At 40.4% G+C, this 21,770-nt stretch overlaps 1 protein-coding gene across 3 annotated transcripts in view; it reads left to right on the top strand.

Moving 5' to 3' along the window:
* The window catches only part of prmt3 (protein arginine methyltransferase 3), a 146,112-nt gene extending 124,815 nt beyond the window's left edge, over window positions 1–21,297 (top strand). For all 3 annotated transcript variants that reach the window (XM_067993539.1, XM_067993540.1, XM_067993541.1), the window contains exons 14-16: window positions 2,327–2,377; window positions 3,000–3,087; window positions 20,999–21,297. In XM_067993539.1, the coding sequence (XP_067849640.1) occupies window positions 2,327–2,377; window positions 3,000–3,087; window positions 20,999–21,108 (249 nt within the window). In that variant the 3' untranslated portion in view covers window positions 21,109–21,297. The remainder of the gene's footprint in view (window positions 1–2,326; window positions 2,378–2,999; window positions 3,088–20,998) is intronic.
* The last annotated feature ends 473 nt before the right edge of the window (window positions 21,298–21,770 follow it).

Here is a 21,770-nt window from a genome sequence, read left to right as displayed (position 1 = left end):
CTGCACTGTGCTTTTATGCAGATCCCCATAGACCACAAATACACAGACTGACTCCTGAATTTATATCACTCTCCCTTAGCCCAACGTCAGAATTGTAGACCCAGGTTTTTGTAAGTCTACGATGGTGTTGAGACGAGGAGGCTGGGTTCACTTACAGTATAGAATGCAGCGGACAGAGTTTGGGTCTCCCTGTTCCACTCATATAGTGTAAAAGAGCCAAGAGTTGGTCCTAGCTAGGTAGCTGGGATGGCACTCCAATTGGCTTTAGTGTCCCTAGGGTCGGGAGGGGAAGAACATCGGCAAGGCCCACTTTTCGTAAATACTGACCCATGTTAAAAAGTGCGGATACAATTGGGTTAGACTCCCAACTGAATAACCTGCAGACGCTAAGGGGTGATTTTAACCCTGCCTGCCCAGCGGAAACCGGATGAGTGATCAGTTAAACTGTGCCGATGTCCACAAGAAAAGTATCGGCCTCCTCTGCCCCAGGCTCCACCCCCCCCCCACCCCCACCTCCACAACCGATAGACCTACCTGAATGTTGGCGGACTGTACCTTCTGTCTCCGGCTTCAAGAGAGGAAGGGAAAAGTGGGGAAAAAGGAAAAATGTAGTCAAAAATTTCCTTTCACAAAATTCCAGCCTTTTGTGGTTAGGTAATCTTCCCTGTATATGCAGTCTTGTTATCTGTGTGTGTGTGTGTATATGTGTGTGTGCATATGTATAACACACACACGTTTCTTTTTCTCCCATCATCAGCAGCAGCAGTTTGCTATCGTCTTCCACACCACAAAAGTTTGTTTTTGTCATTGGTTATTTTTGTGTTAATTGAGTAATATTTTAAAATCATCTTTTTGAGCTCAGGGACGAGACATTTTCAGCTAGTTTGGTTGACTTCTCTCTTGCTCACACTGCTTTCAGTTTAGGTTTAGCAACCATTTTTATGTTTTTTGGAGTGCCTGAGGGTTGTCCCCAACACTGTGTTGTGTGGCTTCAAGTGATTGGCTCAGAGTGGAAGTGATGGATGTCTCGAAAAGGTGGACTGACTTCCTCTCCACTCTCCACCATAGCTGCAGGAAGTCTACCATCTTGGGGATCAATGTTAAAATATTTTGGATAAATGCAGGTTCTTAAATCATCTTTGTTGTGTTTCAAAACAGGTTGTAGGTTCAAACCTCACTCCAGAGACTTGAGCACATAACCCAGTCTAACACTTCAGTGCAGTATTGAGGGAGTGTTGCACTGTCAGAGATGCTGTCTTTCGGATGAGATATTAAATCAAGGCCCCCTCAGGTGGATATAAAAGATGCCATGGCACTATTCCAAGAAGGGCAGGAGAGCTCTCCTGGTGTCCTGGTCACATTTATACCTCAACCTATAGCCAAAACCAGATTATCTGGCTGTTACCTCAATGCTATTTGTAGGGTCTTGCTGTGCACAAATTGGCTGTTCTGTTTCTTACATTACAACAGTGACTACACTTGAAAATACTTCATTGGCTGTGAAGAGCTTTGGGACGTTCTGAGGTTATTACAGGTTATATAAATGCAAGTTTGTTCTATCAAAATGAAACTGGTTAACTGACTTTCAGACATCATGCTAAAAAACTACCACTAATTTCTTGAATGTCAAACACTTGACTTTGGGTCTGTAATATTGCTTAAATTAAACCTCAGTTAACTGCATTTATAATGTGTTGGTCAAAGATAGGGCTACAATCCTCCAAGAACTCTGCATTCCTCCAATTCTGGCCTCTTGCGCATCCCCGATTTTCATTGCCCCACCATTGGGGGCCGCGCCTTCACCTGTCTAGGCCCTAAGCTCTAGAATTCCCTCCCTAAACCTCTCTGCCTCTCCACCTCTTTCCCCTCCTTTAAGACGCTGCTTAAAACCTACCTCTTTGACCAAGCTTTTGTTCACCTGTCCTCATATCTCTTTATATGGCTCGGTGTCAAATTTTGACTGATAACGCTCCTGTGAATTGCCTTGGGATGTTTTACTATGTTAATATATATAAATGCAAGTTGTTGTTGTAGGGGCTGAAAGCTGCTCTGTGCAGATATTATTCTGCAGCTGGAAATATAGTTACCATTTTTATTACTCCAGTGGGGAAAAAGTGACATATAAATGGTTTAAGATGAGGCAGTACTATATTTGTGATAAATGTTTATTGCAGCTATGGGAAAAATAATTTTTTAAAAGTCACCAAATCCAAGTCTCAAAGTGAATGCCAGCAATAACTAAACACAAATGTCTTATATCTGCTGCCACATTATTCAGAGAATTTTACACATTTATATTTTTTGATTTTGTGTTGTGATTTTTCAGGCAATTTCTGGCCACTTTGATATTTTATTCGAGAAGAATTGCAGCAATAAGGTAAGGGCCATGGCTCTGCATAGTATAGGTATAATTATCTGAGAATGGGATGCTTGTCAAATTAGTTATAGAATCATACAACACAGAAGGTGGCCATTCAGCCCATCGTGCCTGTGCCGGCTCTTAGAAAGAACTATTCAATTCGTCCCACTCCCCTTGCTCTTTCCCTAGAACTCTGCAAATTTTTCCTTTTCAAATATATGTCCAAATTCCTTTTGGAAGTTACTGTCCAGATCATCATAACTCACTGGGTAAAATAATTTCTCCTCATCTCCCCTCTGGTTCTTTTGCCAATTTCTAAACTGTAAAGCAGGAATTTCGAACAAAAGTCCATTTCTTTTCTACCCACTTGCTTCTGTGTCCCACGATGCGGTAGACATTAGCCGTTGAGATAAAATCATGGATGTACCTTCAACAGCAGCAAAGCAAACGGGAAATGCAGAAAATACACAGCAGCTCCATCAGTATTTATGTGAAGATGCTTCTACACGAGCTGCGCACCTTGCTGTTGTAAGTCGCTATGTTAATTTTCGGGAGGGTGGTATATCATGTGATGGAGTGTGGTGCCAGTCCATTGGAAATGTTGTTTTTCATCAGGTACCTTTTGAACTCTGCTTTTTAGGTCACGTTCTCCACTGGTCCAAGAAGCACCGAAACACACTGGAAACAAACTGTGTTTCTTCTGGAGCAGCCGGTCTCAGTAAAAAAAGGTAATTGATTTGTCCAGCATGCACCCATGTACAGGTAAGGTATTCATAAAGCACATGGCTTTGGGGAGAGCTGATTCTATCTGGTTCAGTGATAAATAACTTAAGAAACCAAACTTAATGCTGTCATAAGTTACCTTTTTGGGTTTTTTTTTCTATTCATTACTGTGAATTCCTTTTAAACATGGGTTTTATGTGAATTTGATTGGTAGGATAGCACACACGTTTGATACTTTTCGCGAATGACAGCAACAAGAACAATGGCAATAGTGCACACAGAATTATAAGCCATGACCGTCCAGGGTGTATTGAAAGAATAACCTGAGTCTGTGCCCGTGGAAGGATCTAGCCTACTGCCCTCCACTTTGGGTTTTACCTTGAAAAACCTTTGAATTGCATCAAACGAATTAAACAGGCAGATGTTAGCAGGCCATATTCCCTCTGGTTAATACAAATGCCAACGCCTGAAAAAACTTGGCTGAAATAAGGCAGGTTCTATCTGTTTAAATCAAAGTAAAAAGCTGACTAAACAATAATAATTGGAAATGAATACAGCCTGATATCTGGCTAAGTATAATTAACAATCCTCGGCTCCTTGTCAAATTTGTAGTGCCACCATTGATGTTTCTGCTTATACATGCACATTATATAGTACATAATACAATATATATAGTGTGTATTCTTTTTAACTCAAATTGTATTTGCTCTTAGATGCCAAAGATATAAAAATCTGTTACCTTACATTATTACAGGCATCTATGCTGTAAAAATTCATCAGCACACAAATTAAACTCTCCATGTTTAATGGCTTTGTTTAACAAGTTGATATTAAACTTGTAAGGGGGAGAAGTTCCCTTTTAAGACCCTTTCGGTCACAACGGTGTCACCCTCGTCTCATGCATGTGCCTATAAATTACTTTGATGCAGCCACCTCCTATTCATTTTCTTCCATCGTCAGTCTCGTTTGTGCTGCTCACATTAATAAGTGACCATTTTCTTAGTCGGTGCTTCATCCATTTTTGGGATTCAGGCTTGGAAATTATTTTAAATTGAGTGATTTGTTAGGCTCAATCATTTATTTCTTTTGAGGTAAATTTTGATTTGTGCCAAGGCCTGTCTTCAATATGTGTCAACCACAAGATGGCCTTTTCTCTGATGAAGGCCTATAATGCTTTGTAACGGGTAGCCATCAACAGTTCATAGGAGAGTTGAAGGAAAAGGTCAAATGGGTCAGTGAGTGTATGGAGACTAGATTAACTGCCATATTCGTGTCAGAAGTCTCTCTCTAATCATTCATCTATAACAGTGCACAAGCTGCGCTCCCAGATTCATAGGTCATTGAAGGTAGGAAAGTGTTTAGTAGTATTCAGCACTTTTTAAACTGCTTTTTAAAAAAAAACAGTAGCTGCAAATTTCTTTCGATTATTTGGCACTGAGGAACAAACCTTTTAATGGCACCAAAATGTCAAGTGATCTACGAATGATAGTTCTTATCACTTTGGTGGAGGTAAGGCATGTTGGTGAATGGGTTTAAAATTATGTGCTGCTCACTACTTTTAACTGAAGCATGTTGTTACAGGCCAAAAATGTGAATTATCAGAAGCACTGACAGTGCGGGATTTAAGAAATTGGAGCAGATATCACATTGTAGTATTATAAACTGAAATAGTTAGGCATCTAAAATAATTTCCTTCTGATATTAAAAGGTCAAATACTTGTAACACTTACCTAAAAAATAAACTAGGAGTCACAATTACCATTGTAACCATATTGTTGGCTGATATTTTTCTTCTCTGTGGACAGAATTTTTAGTTCCCTATCTCTAGTAAATAGTGCAATATTCATTTGGTCCTTCGATAGGGTACAGTATAGTTTGAACAGATGTCATCTTAAGAACAGTAAAATGAAATGTGGAATTAGTTGTGTTATAATACTGTATATTCATGAGATTTTTTAATCTGTAAAATGACAAAAATCAAATTCCAGGTATCTGGTATACATAATTAGTTAATAAGGAGCAAATAATACGATCGCTTTTTTTTATCCCTGCTGTTTTGGTATGTTCTTTTATTTTACATTGAAAATTTTGTTAACACAAATTTGCAATATTCAGTCTTCTAGTCTTTGAAAGTGCATTTTCCATGATATAATTATGGAGCTAGCTTTAAAATTGTACTCGTGTTCTGCAAGCATCCTTTTCCACTCTAAAGCACAGCTTTGATCTGAAATTCTCTCTTGTGGCATTAGGCATTTAATTGAGATTTTACATCCTTCATTGGCTTTCTGCCTGCTCAGTGTCTCAGTTAAATCCCTGCTTGCAGCAAGATCCCAATAGCCCTTGTTTAGTGATGCATGTAGAGTGTTCTCTGTAATACTATTTTTCATCCATTGATGCATCTGCAGAACATTTTGCGTGAAGGTCTCGAACAGCCTTCTTTGCTCTGGGAGAATGAGAGGCACTCTTTGTTGCCCTGGTGTGTAAATTTAACAAACCCCGGCCGGCTTTTTAATGAATTTCAATTCCCTATTAATCTGCATGCAGCAATACAGTGTGCTTACAGCCGAAGGTGTACGATAAGACTGGGGTGACGCAGCTAAGCCCCAGCAAGACTCTGCACTCCTGCATACGGGAGCAGCAGAGCTGCAAAAAAACATCAGTCATGTTAGATCAAGATGACATTGACAAATTGCTCTACTCAGCCCCGATATTATGCAGGTCCTTTTAAATCCAGCTAGGAGGATACCTTCTGGAAATGTACTAGGCAGCCAGGTCCAGGGAGCAGATGATGTTGCTTTGTAGACGGCGCATTAGCCCGTGATTGTTTTTTATCCAGTATTTTTCCATTAATCCAAGTTGAAGGGTGGAGTTCTATGGAAGATAAATGTGCTTTTCTCTCTAGCCCGGTGATCCCACAGTCACATTGACGCATCCTGAAAGTGGGAATTTATATTTTAATTGCATGCATTTATCGTAATTTAATGCTTAATCTGAATTTCAACTTTGTCACAAATTACGACCACCCCCCCACCCCTATATATTATTTGTAATTTCACATTGAAACTCTAAAAGACACCCTCACATTGTCCTTCACACATCATTGCAGGTATCATCGACAAATGTTTGAAGCTTTTGTTTTTTTTGCTTGAAGGACTAGTCACTTTAGGCTTAGGTTTATAAAAAGATTTTGATGATTGCTGACTTGCAATTGATCAGGACCTTTGATAATCCACATCAATTCTACATGTATGCAGCGATTGTTGTGTGACAGTAAGAAGCATATCCTGCAGCCTTTTTACTGCAGTAAAATTTATGTAGTGAATCTTTTCAGCTCATGATTATTCCTAGAACCAAGGCTGCAGCAGCTGGGATTACTGGTTATTTGTGCTCATTTCAGTCTGCGCTGTTGACCATTTTATTCACGTGAGAAGACAATATAGCATTTTTTGAATTCTTATCTGTGGCCGAAACCAAATGGAGGTTTACTGGGATATGTTAAATGAGGAGAACTATTCGATGGAATGATCATGCTCACATGGTACAATTCATCACACAAATACAGCTCCTCTGTACAGCACAGCTGTAAGTAATAGGAATTGATTTGACTCACTTATCCGTGCAGAGTAAAATGAACCTGACTGGAGATGAGCTTAAGCTACCTATGATTTTGGTATCTTTAAAATGTGATTGTTGAATGCCATAATATCTATTTGCACTTGGACTTGATTAACTGTTTGCGTCATTTGCCTGAGTTACTAACATACAAGAAAGAACCCAACTGGTCCCAGTCCCACAATTTCCTGGGAGAAGCAAAAATAAAATCTTCAGCTGACCGAGGGAAAAGCTGCAGGAAATTCCTCATCAAACCCCAAAAGCAATCAAGTAAATTTATCAATTAATACAGCTACCCCTCACCTTCTATAATTGAGAGGTCCCCAACTCTCAGGAACTCGTCCAGCTCCTTCTGAAGGAATTGCAATGAATCTATACTTGCCATGCACTTCTCTGTGAATAGAAATACCTCCTGGCATCTAACCTAACATTTGTTGATCTCTCTTTGACATTTCTTGTCATAAAGGATAACCATGTGAAATACAGTGTCATTTATGTTTGCAATGCAGCTAAAAACATTTGCACCATATATTGTGGAGCAACTATTTTGAGGCGTTGCCAAAGCAAATTCTGTACCGCTTGGCATAATTTAACCCACCAAGTAAATTTGTATTTTCTGGCTGGTTTTGCTGTTGCTTTGTGCCCCACAGGCAGTCTGGCAATTTTTCTTTTCTTTTAAAAAAGATGCAACATTTATTCTGCAGCTGACTAAAAAAATTAAAACAATTATGGTTTTTAAAAAACGAGGGGGATCAGCCTGTAGACCAGAAGAGTTATCGTAGTGCTAATGTTATATTAGAGAAAGCAGAACAGTAGCATTAACACATGTGCCACTATGCTATACACAATGTTACTTTGCCACTGTATGTGAAGATACCGGTGATGGACTGGGGTGGACAAATGTAAGGAGTCTGACAACACCAGGTTATAGTCCAACAGTTTTATTTGAAATCACAAGCTTTCGGAGGCTTCCTCCTTCGTCAGGTGACGGAGGAGGAAGCCTCCGAAAGCTTGTGATTTCAAATAAAACTGTTGGACTATAACCTGGTGTTGTCAGACTCCTTACATTTGCCACTGTAGTATACTCTTGGGCTGCCATTATACTGTCTTTTCAGCTGTACGTTGCACTCTGTGCAGCAAGGTGGGAGCTTCTATATGTAGAGGGTAGCTTTTAGTATTATCACAGGGAGCAGAAGTGTCATTTCAGAACATTAACCAGATTCCATAATAAGTTTATAGAGTGCCTATGCTGTACCGTAAGCTACCTGGGCAGGTGGATGTTAAACCGAAGCCCCAACTGTCCTCTCAGTTGGATGTAAAAGATCCCCTGGCACTATTCGAAGAAAAGCAGGGGAGTTCTCCCTGGTACCCTGGACAATATTTATTCCTCAACTAACATCACTTAAAAAATAGGTTATCTGGTCATTATCTCATTGCTGTTTGTGGGACTTTGCTGTGCGCAAATTGGCTGCCACGTTTCCTACATTACAACAATGACTACACTTCAAAAATACTTCATCGGCTGTAAAGCGCTTTGGGACGTGCTGAGATTGTGAAAGGCGCTATATAAATGCAAGTCTTTCTCTTAATGTGTGTCTCTGCACTGAGTTGAAGTTATACTATGCCTGGTGTGAACTCCAAGCAGTGTGAGACTACTTACCAAGAGAGGATCTCACACCTTCCAGCTTCAGTGCACTCTAGAGACAGATTGTCACTCCCAAGCCAGACTGCTCTTTTGCATCTATGCACATCAGAAGCTGCTTTGCAAATGGCAGTATAAAGTTGCCTTCATGCCCCTCTTTTTTTTAAAAAAAGTGCCAAAATCAGGCCATTAGAATAATGCATTCTTATCTGTAGTCCCTGCAGCTATTGAAGCTGCTACGAGCCTAAAGGTGTTCTTTTCTTCACTTACACTATCTGTATATCTACATCATGTAAACTTCATGGGAGTGATAATTATTCCACTTGACAGTAATCACTTACAAAGTGTGAAATTATTGAGATTTATTGACGTCTACCAATAATTGTCATGCTTCAAAGTCTGCTGTAATTAATCTGTCTTTTCCCTAATTTTTAGGAGATTTTCTCTAAATTAATTCCCACTTAAATGTTTATTTTGAATAATTTGCAGAGATGCAGAAGGTAATGAGCTGACAGAGCAGCCACTGCTGCTGCTTTCTGCCACTGCTTTTTCTTTAGCTGGCTCTATCGATTTATCCATGATTGCTTAATGATTCAATTGATAGCAAGAGGTCTTCTGGTCCTGTTAATTTTTCAGCCCTAAAGTTCATTCTCTCCCATTCCCACCTTTGGTGCACATAGTTTTATCTAGCAACTTTCTGCTTACTCGCCCAGTAAAGCAATGTAGAGTAAACATTCCTTTGTCTTTCTATTGAGGATCTATTGGTTTTCAGTGGGAGGGGACAGGCTTGGACTGCTCGGGTAATGTCTCCAACTGGTCGTCTAGTTTTCTGGAGGGAGAAACATTTATTTTTGTGTTGTCACTGGCCTGTGTGTATGTATATATTTTATGTTTTGAAAATTAAATTGAACTGGTGAGCACTTTTATCTCTTACCCCAAATCCCTTAAAAATACACAAATGTACATACTTAAGCATACACCTCATACCTCCAATCTCTGGAAAAATATCCTGCACAGTTTTTCGATTTCTATGCTGCATACTCCTCTTCCTCCACCCAGGAGGGGGAGAGAGAGAGAGAGAGACACACACACACACACACACGCACGCGCCTATGTGAACACAAGAACCACCATCATGCCCCACTCACCTAAGTATGTATAATTCCTCTACTGATGTTGATTTCTCTGGCTTGACCTCTCGTGAATCAAATAATTCTTCCCCCACTTAAATTTCTGGTCTATTGGTGAGCCTGGCCCTGAGGCTGTGGAATTAATTTCAGATGGCACCTTGTTATGGGGTTGAATGCAGCCATTCGAAAGTGGAAACAGCGCCATGAACCTAGATCTCATGTCAACCGTGCAGTTTGCTTCTTCCAAATGATATTTTTGATACAGCTGCACATAATCTGTTTTTAGAAATTCAAGCGATGCATTAAAAATCCTTTTTATTTGCATTTTTGCGGTATTTTGATATTTTCCTTTAGCCTCCCCTCAGCAGACTGAGAAGGCAACGTGCTGCCAGGCCACTCAATGACCAGCCACCAGGCGATGCGCAAATGAACAACGGGGTTAATTCTGCCTCTCATTTTGCCCCTGCATTTGTTGAGGTGCTAGGCCAATGCTGCTAATGATGAAGGCAAACTGAGATCAGGTGCTCTTATCTGGGTAATGGACATAAAGTTGGATCCAGACTCTCTATGATACACCACAGTGGTGTTCCACAATGCCTCTCCTTTAAAAATTCTTGATAAACCATGTAACTCCTGCAATTGTATTCTATATTTTAACAAAAAACATATTTCAAACCAGTCGGATTTCATTCAAGTGAACATTTCGCAATATTTCAGCCAACATAAATCTGGATTTATGGGTGCAAATAAAAAGAAAGAACGTTCCACAGTGCTTCGCAACCAATGAATTACTCATGAAGTGTAGTTGCAGTTCTTCTGCGGGTAAGCGGCAACCAATTTGCACACTGCAAGGTCCCGCAGTCAGCAACGAGAGAAACTAGAAGTTGGGGGGGGGGGGGGGGGGGTAACCCAGATCGGCTGAGTTTCTACCCGTTCAGAGATTCCCCGGCAAATTCCGAGGAAGAGAGGTGGCGGGCACTTCTTCTGCCTGCCTTCTGAATCCCGATAACTATTTGTAGGCTTGCGTGGGGGCGATCCGTAGCTACCCCAGGAGTCTCACTAGATATGGTCCAATGGTCCCTGCGTCTGTACAGAGCAAGCATAGGTGCCCTTCTGCGTTGCAATTGGGCCCCGCTCAGCATGAATCAAATGCTAACCAATTCGTGAGGGATCGAGAACAGTTCCATTCGGAGGCCTGACATTGAGGTAGAGAAGATTGTGAAAAGAATCTTGCCGTAGGCTCTTTGGCCTGACTGACCTGGGGCTCCTGCTCTCGGATGGTCACGGTGGCATTTTGATGGTTGCGCTGGGTGGGTTCCCCTGTTGTGCTACCATAGGCATGGGCGCTTGCCCCTAATAAGTTAATGGCACTCTTCCCTTGGATTTGAGATGGGGGGTCACAGCATTTCATTTATCCAGGTGCTTGGTCTGGCATTTCTGGTTATTAAAATAGTTGCTTTTTCTCGAGTGGGAACTGTGATATAGCATATCAGGATACTGTTCTCTCACTTCTGGGACCGGGGTTCAAATCCAGCCCAGTCTGATGTAATGAAAATACACTGTGTGAAATGAGTTAAGGTAGGTTCAACTCGGTTCCCAGTGGGTATAAATCCACAGCGCACAACTGCTCAAATTCAGCATTAGATTAGTAGTCTTTCAGAGATGACACAGAGATTACAGGTGTAATGAATCGAAAATTCAGATTAGTTCAGTAGGAGACATCATCTGAAGTTGAAGTTTGAAGAGCATTGCTGAAGCACTCTTGGTGTAGCTATTCCTCAGGCTTACAAGCCAGATCCCTGAGGCCATCCTTACTTTGTAAGACAGGCAATGCAAGGTTCACTATCATTAATTGTGAAATCCCAACATTTATGTTCCAAATCCTGATTCCCTACCAGTGCCATCTACAACAATCAGAGTGAAGTACCTGAAAATGAAACCAATCTCTGAGGTATGGTGAATTGTGACCTTGTGTATTTGCCCTTGATCTAACGGGAAAAACATTCTTAAATAGTTTAGAGAAACGTGCTCCACGGTAATCATGTTTGTTGTAACGATAGGCCAGATTATTGATTCACGACAACCTTTGGTTTCATTGAACAAACTATTTTGAACAGTAGGTAATAAATGACGCTATTTATCCTTCACAGTGGTACAACAATAGGTTCTGGTAAAGTTCAGGTTATCATAATATGCAAAATAATTACTGTAAATATTTAGTTTTTTAATTTCTTGCTGTCAGTAAGCTGATGACTTTTTAATAGCTGCCTTTCCATTTATTATAAGCTTATCAAGTGGATCAGTCTTACTTTTCCATATAAAATTACATTTATGTAATTTGAATTGGATCCAAACAGGTTAACATTAACGATTGTGCTTAATGTAGCAAAATGATCTGTTGTCTACCTTGTTAAGTTGGCGCTTGGCCATTGTTTGAAGCCAAGTGGCTTAACTATTTCAAAATACCACCTCAAGGCATGATGATAGTGGCCAATATAAACATCTGGTCAGTAAACATCAGTAAACATCGCCCCTGATGGCTGATCTGTTTCAAAAATGAAAGGCGTCCAAACAAATTTGAGAATGCACCTAGCTGTTACTGAACACCTCATTTAGCTAGAATAAATATGACACGCTGACCATTTCAATCTGTTGAATTAAATTGCAGAGCCAATACTGAATCCAAGTTGGAGGAGTTCGGACGGCAGTGTTTTGTGAATTGACAGCTTTCAAATCAGTGGCTTAGTGATGTTCACACCTTTCTGTAAGGGGGGAGAGGGCTCCAAATATTGACACAGTCCCAGGGACGCCAGTCCTAATTTCCAATAGACAATGTTAGCTGCCTGAAGTGCTAAATTTAGCAGAAAAATTTGCTATTCGTTTATGGACACAGCAACAGAAGCAATATGCCTATAATTCAATCAATACAGAAAAATATAGTGTATAGAATTCTTGATGCTGTGCCTATTCCACACTGTATGCCCATCGGATGATGACGCTAGACCTCCATTGACTCCAGTTTGAAATCATGTGGTTTTAGACTTGGGTGACTATAAATTTGGCTGCGTAGCACTCATTTTATAGGCGCAACGCGGTCTCTCAAGATCCCAAAATGGCGTCTGGAATGCGCGCGCATGCTTCTAACGTGATATGCACCGAATGACATCTTGGTAAAGGTCACACACGCAGATCATGAGCGCCTGTACCATGTAAAGTAAGGAGAATATGCATTAGATCAGTGTGCAAAGCTGATTTAAAGGGACAGATACGATTTTGGAACTCAACGCTCCAGCTAACGCACTGTCTTAACCACGCACTATCTTAACCACGCACAGCTGAACAGGTCGTAGACAGCCTGGAGGACCCCCCCCCACCAGCACCATGTAGGATTTATGGGTTAGTTGCTGGATTATTGCTTCTGGCTGCTGATGCATTTGTACCTGTTCTTGGAGGCCTCCTACACTTGAATACTAGGACTAGGGGACATAGCATAAAAATCAGAGCCAGGACTTGCAGGAGTGAAGTTAGGAAACACTTCTACATGCAAAGGGTGATAGAAGTTTGGAACACTCTTCTGCAAATGGCACTTGATGCGAGCTCAATTGTTAATTTTAAATCTGAGATTGATAGATTTTTGTTAACCAAAGGTATTAAGGGATATGGGGCTAAGGTGGGTATATGGAGTTCGGTCACTGATCAACCATGATCTCATTGAATGGTGGAACTGGCTCAAGGGGCTAAATGCCATTGCCACTTGCTGCCTCTTGTCATGTGCCACCTCCTCCTGCAAGAGAGTAGGAAGTATGTTGGTGAGTGACCTGCAAGATGTTTGGTTGATTTGCCTGTCATGGTTGAATAGCTGCCAGTATGTGTGACCTGTGAGTTGTGGGTGTGAGGTTTGCAGCAGTGGTAATGTGTGAGGGTGAGAGAAAGCATCTCATTGGAGCAGTTGAGTACTGATTGAAAGAGTTTGTTGGTATGTGGGTGATGGGGGGTGAAGTGCGTGGAGCAGTGGTGCAGTTGGTAGGAGATGCCACTTGACAGTTGACCTCACTCACCTTGACCACTCGTGTCAAAGCCTTGAACTTCTTCCTGCAATGCATCCTATGTTCGTGGTGCCGTAGCCCAGGCATTGACTTCATCCCCTACTGCCTCTCACTCCCTCTTGAGCACATGTCTGGAGGGCCTCTTCCCCCCCGCCCCTGCGGATATAGGATGCCCCTCTTTCTGTCCAAGGCCTCTAGTGCATCAGCGGAGAACCTTAGTGCACGCTCTCGCACAGGCCTGGTACAAATCAGATCGGCAGATTGGTGAGGTCATCACTGAATCTGAATCCAGGCTAACACTTCAGTGGAGTACTGAGGGAGGTGCTGTGTTTCAGATGGACATCAAACCAAGGCCCTATCTGCCCTTTCGGGGGGACGTAAAAGATCCCATGACACTATTCGAATAAGTGCAGGGGAGTTCTCCCCGATGTCCTGGCCAATATTTATCCCTCAACCAACATCACTAAAGAGAACAGGTTATCTGGGCATTGTCTCCTTGCTGTTTGTGGGACGTTGCTATGTACAAATTGGCTGTCACATTTCCTACATTACAACTGTGACTGCACTTCAAAAGTCCTTAATTGGCTGTACAGCAATTTGGAATGTCCTGAGGTCGTGAAATGTGCTATCTCGTTCTGTAGTTCTTTCTTTATTTGGTGCATCAAGCCTCCACTGGTGCTGTTCTCCAAATGAGCCACCTGGTTTTATCCCACTCTATTGCTTGCTCCCCATATTTCTGAAAAATCCTGATTCAATTCTGTTCCCTTTCAACATTGCAATCATTAGTTAGGCTCTGATTGTGTAAAGAATTGATTTGTGTTGAATTAGGGCCTAATTATCTCGAGATGGGAATTTGGATCCTAACGTTTAAAGAGCCGTCTAAAATTTGTTTCTCCGATCGATTCAATTCAAATATTTTTGTCTGATTTGCACTGCAGCATTTAAGAGTATTAAATCTGGAAGTTTAAAGTAGTCAAATGTGATTTGATTTGAACCTCATTGGAATAGTTAATTAAAGTGATGTTAGATTAATGATTGTGATATTTGTTTCCTCTCTTCAATATGAAAACCAACTTCATTTCTTATGCAGGTATTCGCTGTCATTAAAATTCGAACCCCAATCCCATACATCTGCTTCATCTTTGCTAAATGAAGAGAAAAAAAAGATTGCTTGTAAATCTGGTTCAGGTTTTGGAAGAAATTTGAAAAACGCCATTGTCCAATTTTTTAGCCTTCAGAGATGTATTGGACTTGTTTATAAGTGTTCCACACATAATCACTAGTTTCCTCAATGCCACAACCATTCTGATTTTAACCGGGCCTGATCCTAAATGTTATGCAAAGCTAAAGAGAAAGTACAATTATGAAGCAATAATTTTGCTACTTATTTCACGTGCCAAAGCTTCCAAGGAAGCCGTTCCTTGAAGCATAGATGTTCATCATCTCTGGTAGGGTTTTTGAAGGAGGTTGTGGGTTGGGGAGGGAGTAGATGCAGTTGCAAAGTAGTTTATCAGATTTGCAGCCCGCGTAGGAATGCAATGCAAAGGGTTACAGTAAAGACAATCCCAAACAACAAAACTTCAAATTAATTATCTGGAGTTCAACATAAAGATCATGAAAAAATATACATCAAGGTAACTATTAACTCAAACAATATACAATTCTAAATAATTAGGCTTACAACTAAAGACGTTTAATTTAAGCCATAATCTGTATGGAAAATTATATGCCTTGCTTTGATTTTTACTGAATGCATTTTAGAATGTGTTTAGTTTGAACTTGTCTCCGCTACAATAAAACTTTACTTAGTTATAACATTTGATATTTAAATTTTGGATGAACAGTATTGTATAAAACAATTTATATACTTTGATTGCAATCTATCATACAGAACAGAAACATTATGATTATAAATACATATTTCCTCCATAATTCCTCTGTGTATTTTCATTATGTTTATATTTAATTAAATGAATGTTGGTGCATACTTTACCTTTCATTAGGGCATAGGCTTCCTATGGGAGATCAGTAACTGTCAATTTGAAATTAATTAAAATGTCAACAATTGCTTGGTAATTAATTAGAAGCACAAGGTGCAGTTTCACATTCGAGAATGCATTATTGCACATTCAGCAAATCCAAGTATCTTTTTTTATTCGTTCATGGGATGTGGGTGTCGTTGGCTAGGCCAGCATTTATTGCCCATCCCTAATTGCCCTTGAGAAGGTAGTGGTGAGCCGCCTTCTTGAACCGCTGCAGTCTGTGTGGTGAAGGTTCTCCCACAGTGCTGTTAGGAAGGGAGTTGTCCGGTGCCTAGTGGTCCGTCCGGTTTTATTCTTATTATGACTTTTTTTAGCGAGATTTTACAACTGAGTGGCTTGCTAGGCCATTTCAGAGGGCAATTAACAATCAACCACATTGCTGTGGGTCTGGAGTCACATATAGGCCAGACCGGGTAAGGACGGCAGGTTTCCTTCCCTAAAGGACATTAGTGAAACCAGATGGGTTTTTACGACAATCCGGTAGTTTCATGGCCACCATTACTGATACTAGTATTTTAATTCCAGATTTTTATTTAATTAATTGAATTGAAATTCCCCAGCTGCCGTGGTGGGATTTGAACTCATGATTCTGGATTATTAATCCAGGTCTCTGGATTACTAGTCCAGTAACATAACCACTATGCTACCGTACCCTGTATCCCTGACCTATAAGCCTTGAACTTCTACATAGTTCAAACATAATAGTATCACCATTGTTTTAACAATTTTATCAATTCATTAATGCACAATATTGTGTAATGGGATAATATAAGTTGATTACTTCCAACATCTGATTTCAATGAGTCAGGACAACATTGGAACCATTCGATATCTCATGGTATCAGAGGGCATTTCTTCATAATTGTTAAATTATGCTGCTTTTTTACGCCCTGGCAGAATTTAATTAGGTGTACAGGAAATTTCAGTGTAAATTGACATCGCTAAACAAATGGACGTAAATTCAAGCGTAACTTATCAATTACGCTGCTACAAGAAATTCTACCCCACAATTTCAAGGGCCTCCCCTATTTCTTCCTCCATTTGCCTCAGAATCCTTGCATGTATCCTGTTGGGTCCTGGCACATTGTCCTCCTTTACTTTAACTAACTTCTCTAATACTTTCCTTTTATTTATTATAATATCTTTCAATTTGCTTTTAACCAATTCAGGATTTGCCTCCTCCCCAATATTTATTTTGAGTAAAGACCTAAAAACATAATTTATTACTTCATTCCAAAGCACTTCACATCTAATGAATTACTTTTGAAATTTAGTCACTGTTGTATGTAGACAAACAAGGCCAATTGCACACAGCAAAATCTTATCAGCTGTGGCTCAGTGGTAGCACTCTCACCTCTGAGTCAGAAGGTTGTGGGTTCAAGTCCCACTCCAGAGGCTTGAGCACATAATCCAGGCTGACACTTCAGCTTAGAATCCCATATCTTACCCTACCTGTCTATATTTAACTACGATAAATACAAACCAATAATAAGGTAACATACAAATATTATTACATTATTAATGGGAAGAGATCAACTACATTGGGCATCAAATGCTAAAAGGAACTTGGATGTTCTCAACTCAAGTATCCTATAATAGAGACGTGACTAATGCTCTGATTGCCATATGGTGATACCACAGTTTCGAGTTTCTCTTAATTATATTCGCTTTGTAATGTATTTTTTCAAAGCAGTCTTCATGTTTCAAGCACGACCTATCAATCGGCATTGTGAACCTTCAACGAATTCATCCCCTTATCGATGTATTGCTTTCATTAATTCTCCATGGAGCTGATTTCCTTCATGAAACCTAAACACATTTATTATTCTCTTGCAGTTAACAACTGAAATGGCCTCTTCGTCAGAGTTGCTGTTAGTACATTTTTCCCCTTCAAATTTCTCCCCTTGCCCCTTCTCTTGTAAGTGTGGTGACTCATCCTGAGAGCCATTGGTCCTCAGGTACCTTGTAGAAATGACCATTCTTCCTGTGTGAGCCTGGACACTGACTGTTGAGCTATTTGACCTTGGACAATATCTCTGTTAAGCCCACTGTTGTCCACACTTCCAGCTGGTGCCATTGGGTAGCATATCAAGACTACATTGGGCATCAAAATGCTTTTAGGAACTTGTATGTTCTCAACTTAGATGTCCTATCATAGAGATGTGACTTATGCCATGATTGCCACATAGTGATAGCACAGTTTTGTACCTTTTGTATTAGTTAAAGATTCACAATGCCAATTGATATATAGTGCTTGAAGATTGCTTTAAAAAAAAATTACGATAAAAAATTTCAGTGGTCATTTAAATTGTTATTTTATGGTGCAATTTATGACACGGTGACCCCCATTACCCCCCCCCCCCCCCTTCCTCCCACCCTCCCTCCCTCCTCTTTCCCCAATCAACCATGCAATCTCCTGAGAGAACCAAAAAGCTAGAGGGAAAAAAAACCTAAGCCAATTTAAGGGTAGAAACTCTGGGAAATCCCTCTTCAACTCTTGAAGGCAATCAAACAAGTTTCCAGAGAGCACCGACACTGGAAGACACATCCCCCAACACCTTGATGTTAACCACGGTTGGGAACTCGTCTACTTTTGAATGTTTGCAGAGAATCTGCGCTCGCTGTAAAACCCAGAAACTCGTTCCGTTGGTCAAGGACTCTCTCTGAAAGTTGGAATTAGAGAAATTTTGAGAACTGTAAAATATTCATCTCTGTATTCAGCTTTCATTTTTAATTTAAATCTCTCTTTATTGAGAGAATGAGCCCATATACAGAGCTGCCGTATAACCAAAATCAAAGTAACATTGGTGAAGTTTTTTTTAAACTTACAATTCTTTTTCTCCCATCCTCTCCTGAAGGTACTAATTCCCATCCAGCTGCACTGTCACATGGGGACTCCTCATCTTTATGTGTGAGCCTTGGCGGTGAACATCAGCATGGGAACATCCCAGCTGAGCCCAGTCCACAGATGCGCACTTACAGTAGGTTTTGCGACATAGCAATCCAGGAGCCCGGGTGGAATCTCTCTCTTTCCCCCCCAGCCCCCCAACCCAATTGAGGACAATTGTGGCGCTATTACTGTTGCCTCAATTAAGGTCAAGTAACTCGACACATTCTCGGGATCGCACCTTGGTCTTTCCAGTCTGTGCAGCAAAGCACATTTTTAACTATGACAAATCTAGAAAGGTATCACAAAAAGAGTCTGACTGATGCTCAGCATGTTAAAATTATTGTGAAAATATATCACAGTTAAAACACTTTTACCAATGTCAAAACACTGAATTTAATATAAAAAGGCAAATTTCCAGCAGGTCTTGCGCCAAACGCTGACGGTAAGATGTTCACTTCACTCCTACATCGATCAGGCCGAATCAGAACTGTACCTTGTATAGCAAACAGAGCTGCTAGAGAAGGGGGAGAGGGTGGGGAGGGAGATTCATCTAAAATTCACAGCAGTTGTGTTGTGCACTGTAACTAACGGAATTGGAATAAGCATCTTGGACCTTTTGCAGTAAGAGCTGAGATTTCATACTCCTGGGATTATGTATCACAAAACACAAAAAGTTAGCATGCAATTACAGCAAGCAATTAAGAAGGCAAATGGCACGTTGGCCTTTATTGCAAGGAGGCTGGAGTACAAGAGTAAGGAAGTATTACTACAATTATACGGGGCTTTGGTGAGACCTCACCTGGAGCACTGTGTGCAGTTTTGGTCTCCTTATCTAAGGAAGGACGTACTTGCCTTAGAGGGGGTCCAAAGTAGGATCACAAGATTGATTCCTGGGATGAGGGGGTTGTCCTATGATGAGAGATTGAGTAGAATGGGCCTATACTCTCTGGAGTTTTGAAGATTGAGAGGTGATCTCATTGAAACCTATAAGTTTTGGGGCGGGGTGGGGGTGGGGGGTTGACAGAGTAGATGCTGAGAAGTTGTTGTCCCTGGCTGGAGAGTCTCGAACTAAGGGACGTAGTCGCAGGATAAGGGGTCGGCCATTTAAGACTGAGATGAGGAGGAATTTCTTCACTCAGAGGGATGTGAATCTTTGGAATTCTCTACTCCAGAGGGCTGTGGGTGCTGAGTTGTTGAGTATATTCAAAGCTGAGATAGATAGACTTTTGGACTCAAGGGGAATCAAGGGATATGGGGATTGGATGGGAAAGTGGAGTTGAGGTTGAAGATCAGCCATGATCTTATTGAATGGCGGAGCAGGCTCGAATGGCCTACTCCTGTGCCTATTTCTTATGTATAAAGATCTCGCTGTTTATTGAGCTAATTTTGATAGCGCTGTAATGTTTGAGTTCTGCAACTGCCCTGTCCATAATGATCCATGTTCTTTTATCATTTTAGATCGTGTGAAACAATAGTTTGCCACAAATGTATTTACATGTAATGCAGAAAGTAAAACATACGTTTTCATTAAAAGTCAGTATTCATTTTGTGGTGTGCTGAAAAGTATACAAATGCAGCTTACTGGCATCGAAGTCAAAGCTGCTACATAAATTTCTAGTATCTCAGCCGTCAGATAGCAAAGATATTTCAGAAGCAGGAAACTTGTACTTATGCTATCTGTTGTAAAATGCTTCACTCTTGTACTCTACCCCCTTGCAATAAAGGCCAACGTGCCATTTGTCTTCCTAATTGCTTGCTGTACCTGCACGCTAACTTTTGTGTTTTGTGATTCATAATCCTAGGAGTATGAAATCTCTGCTTTTACTTTTATGTGATTTATAGCAACACATTGCTACACTTGGTTGTTTTAGAACTAGGAGTTCAAATAAAATAAACCTGAAAAAAGCTTCCATAAGGCGTAAAAAAATCATTAATTACCCTACGATAATTAAGCAATTATCTCAGCAGACTTTTGCCCGCTGATATGTATTTTGTTGTCCCCACATGATTCTGATAGCCATCTGTTTATAAGCAGCAATAGTACATATAATTTACTTGCATGAATTGCATTTTATTTTTCATTTCAGAAGGCAGTAACAGTAATGAGATATAGACACTGTTGAATGGACCTTGGCAATGTCCATGGACAGGATTGCTGTCATCAGATTACAAAAGCTAACCCTGTTTTTGGATTTTCCCCTTAAGGCAGCAGTAACCAATTCATCACGTTTGTCTAATCGCTTCCAGGGGTTATCAGACAATCCTTTAAGGACGATTCTCCTCCTACTTTCCCCCCCCCCCCCCCCCCCATAAGCTTTGTTGCTTCTTTCACTTGTAGTCATTTAAAGAAGGTAACTGCTGTTACTTCTTATCTACTGAATGACTTGGAACAATTCTTTGCATAATTCCTTGCATCAACACTGATGCAGTATCTGTATTTCAAAATCCAAATTTTGGGATTGGGCGGGGGGAATGAGATTTTTAATACACACTGTTTTCCCCCATTATGTATTATTTCTATATGTGTAGAGTAATATGTTTCTGTTCCTCTTAGGTGACGTCTTACAAGGAAAGATTGCCTGTTGCAAGAATAGGAAAGATCCTCGGTCACTGATTATAACAATATCAATTAACAACACAAAGCAAACGTACAGTCTTCAGTAACGGTTCTGTCCTACAGTACCACAAGGTCTGCATCCAGCTGTTCATTATGTTTGAACAGTTCTATTTCTCAGTATGTCTGATAGTTGAACATTGCAGTTATCATTGAAGTATATCGAAATGAAGAATAATCTATGAGGATCTGTGGTCTACAATTTTTTTTCATGAATAAAGCAACTGATTCAACTTGGATGCTGTGAGTCCGTCATGGGTCAGTTTATGAATATTAAAAGAATGACGCAGTATGGGCCCTATTGATCATACTATAAATAATATGCAAATGCACGTAGCATTCATAACAAAATGGACGATTTAACAGCACAAATAACTACGTATGGGTATGATCTTGTGGCCATTACAGAAACATGGCTGCAGGGTGACAACGACTGGGAATTGAACATGCCAGGGTATTTAACAATCAGGAAGGACAGGCAGGAAGGAAGGGGAGAAGGGGTGGCTATGTTAATAAAGGAAGGAATCACTGTAATACAGAGAAATTATATTGGGACATAGGATCAGGATAATGAAACAGTTTGGGTAGAGATAAGGAATAATAAGGCGAAAAAACACTAGTTATCGTAGTATATAGGCCTCCTAATAGTTGCAACTCTGCTGAAAGAAGTATTAATCAGGAAATAGTCGGGGCATGTAATAAGGGAACAGCT

The sequence above is a fragment of the Heptranchias perlo genome, chromosome 12, assembly GCF_035084215.1.
Source record: "Heptranchias perlo isolate sHepPer1 chromosome 12, sHepPer1.hap1, whole genome shotgun sequence".
Taxonomy (NCBI): Eukaryota; Metazoa; Chordata; class Chondrichthyes; order Hexanchiformes; family Hexanchidae; genus Heptranchias; species Heptranchias perlo.
This window is presented reverse-complemented; position numbering and strand designations above follow the sequence as displayed.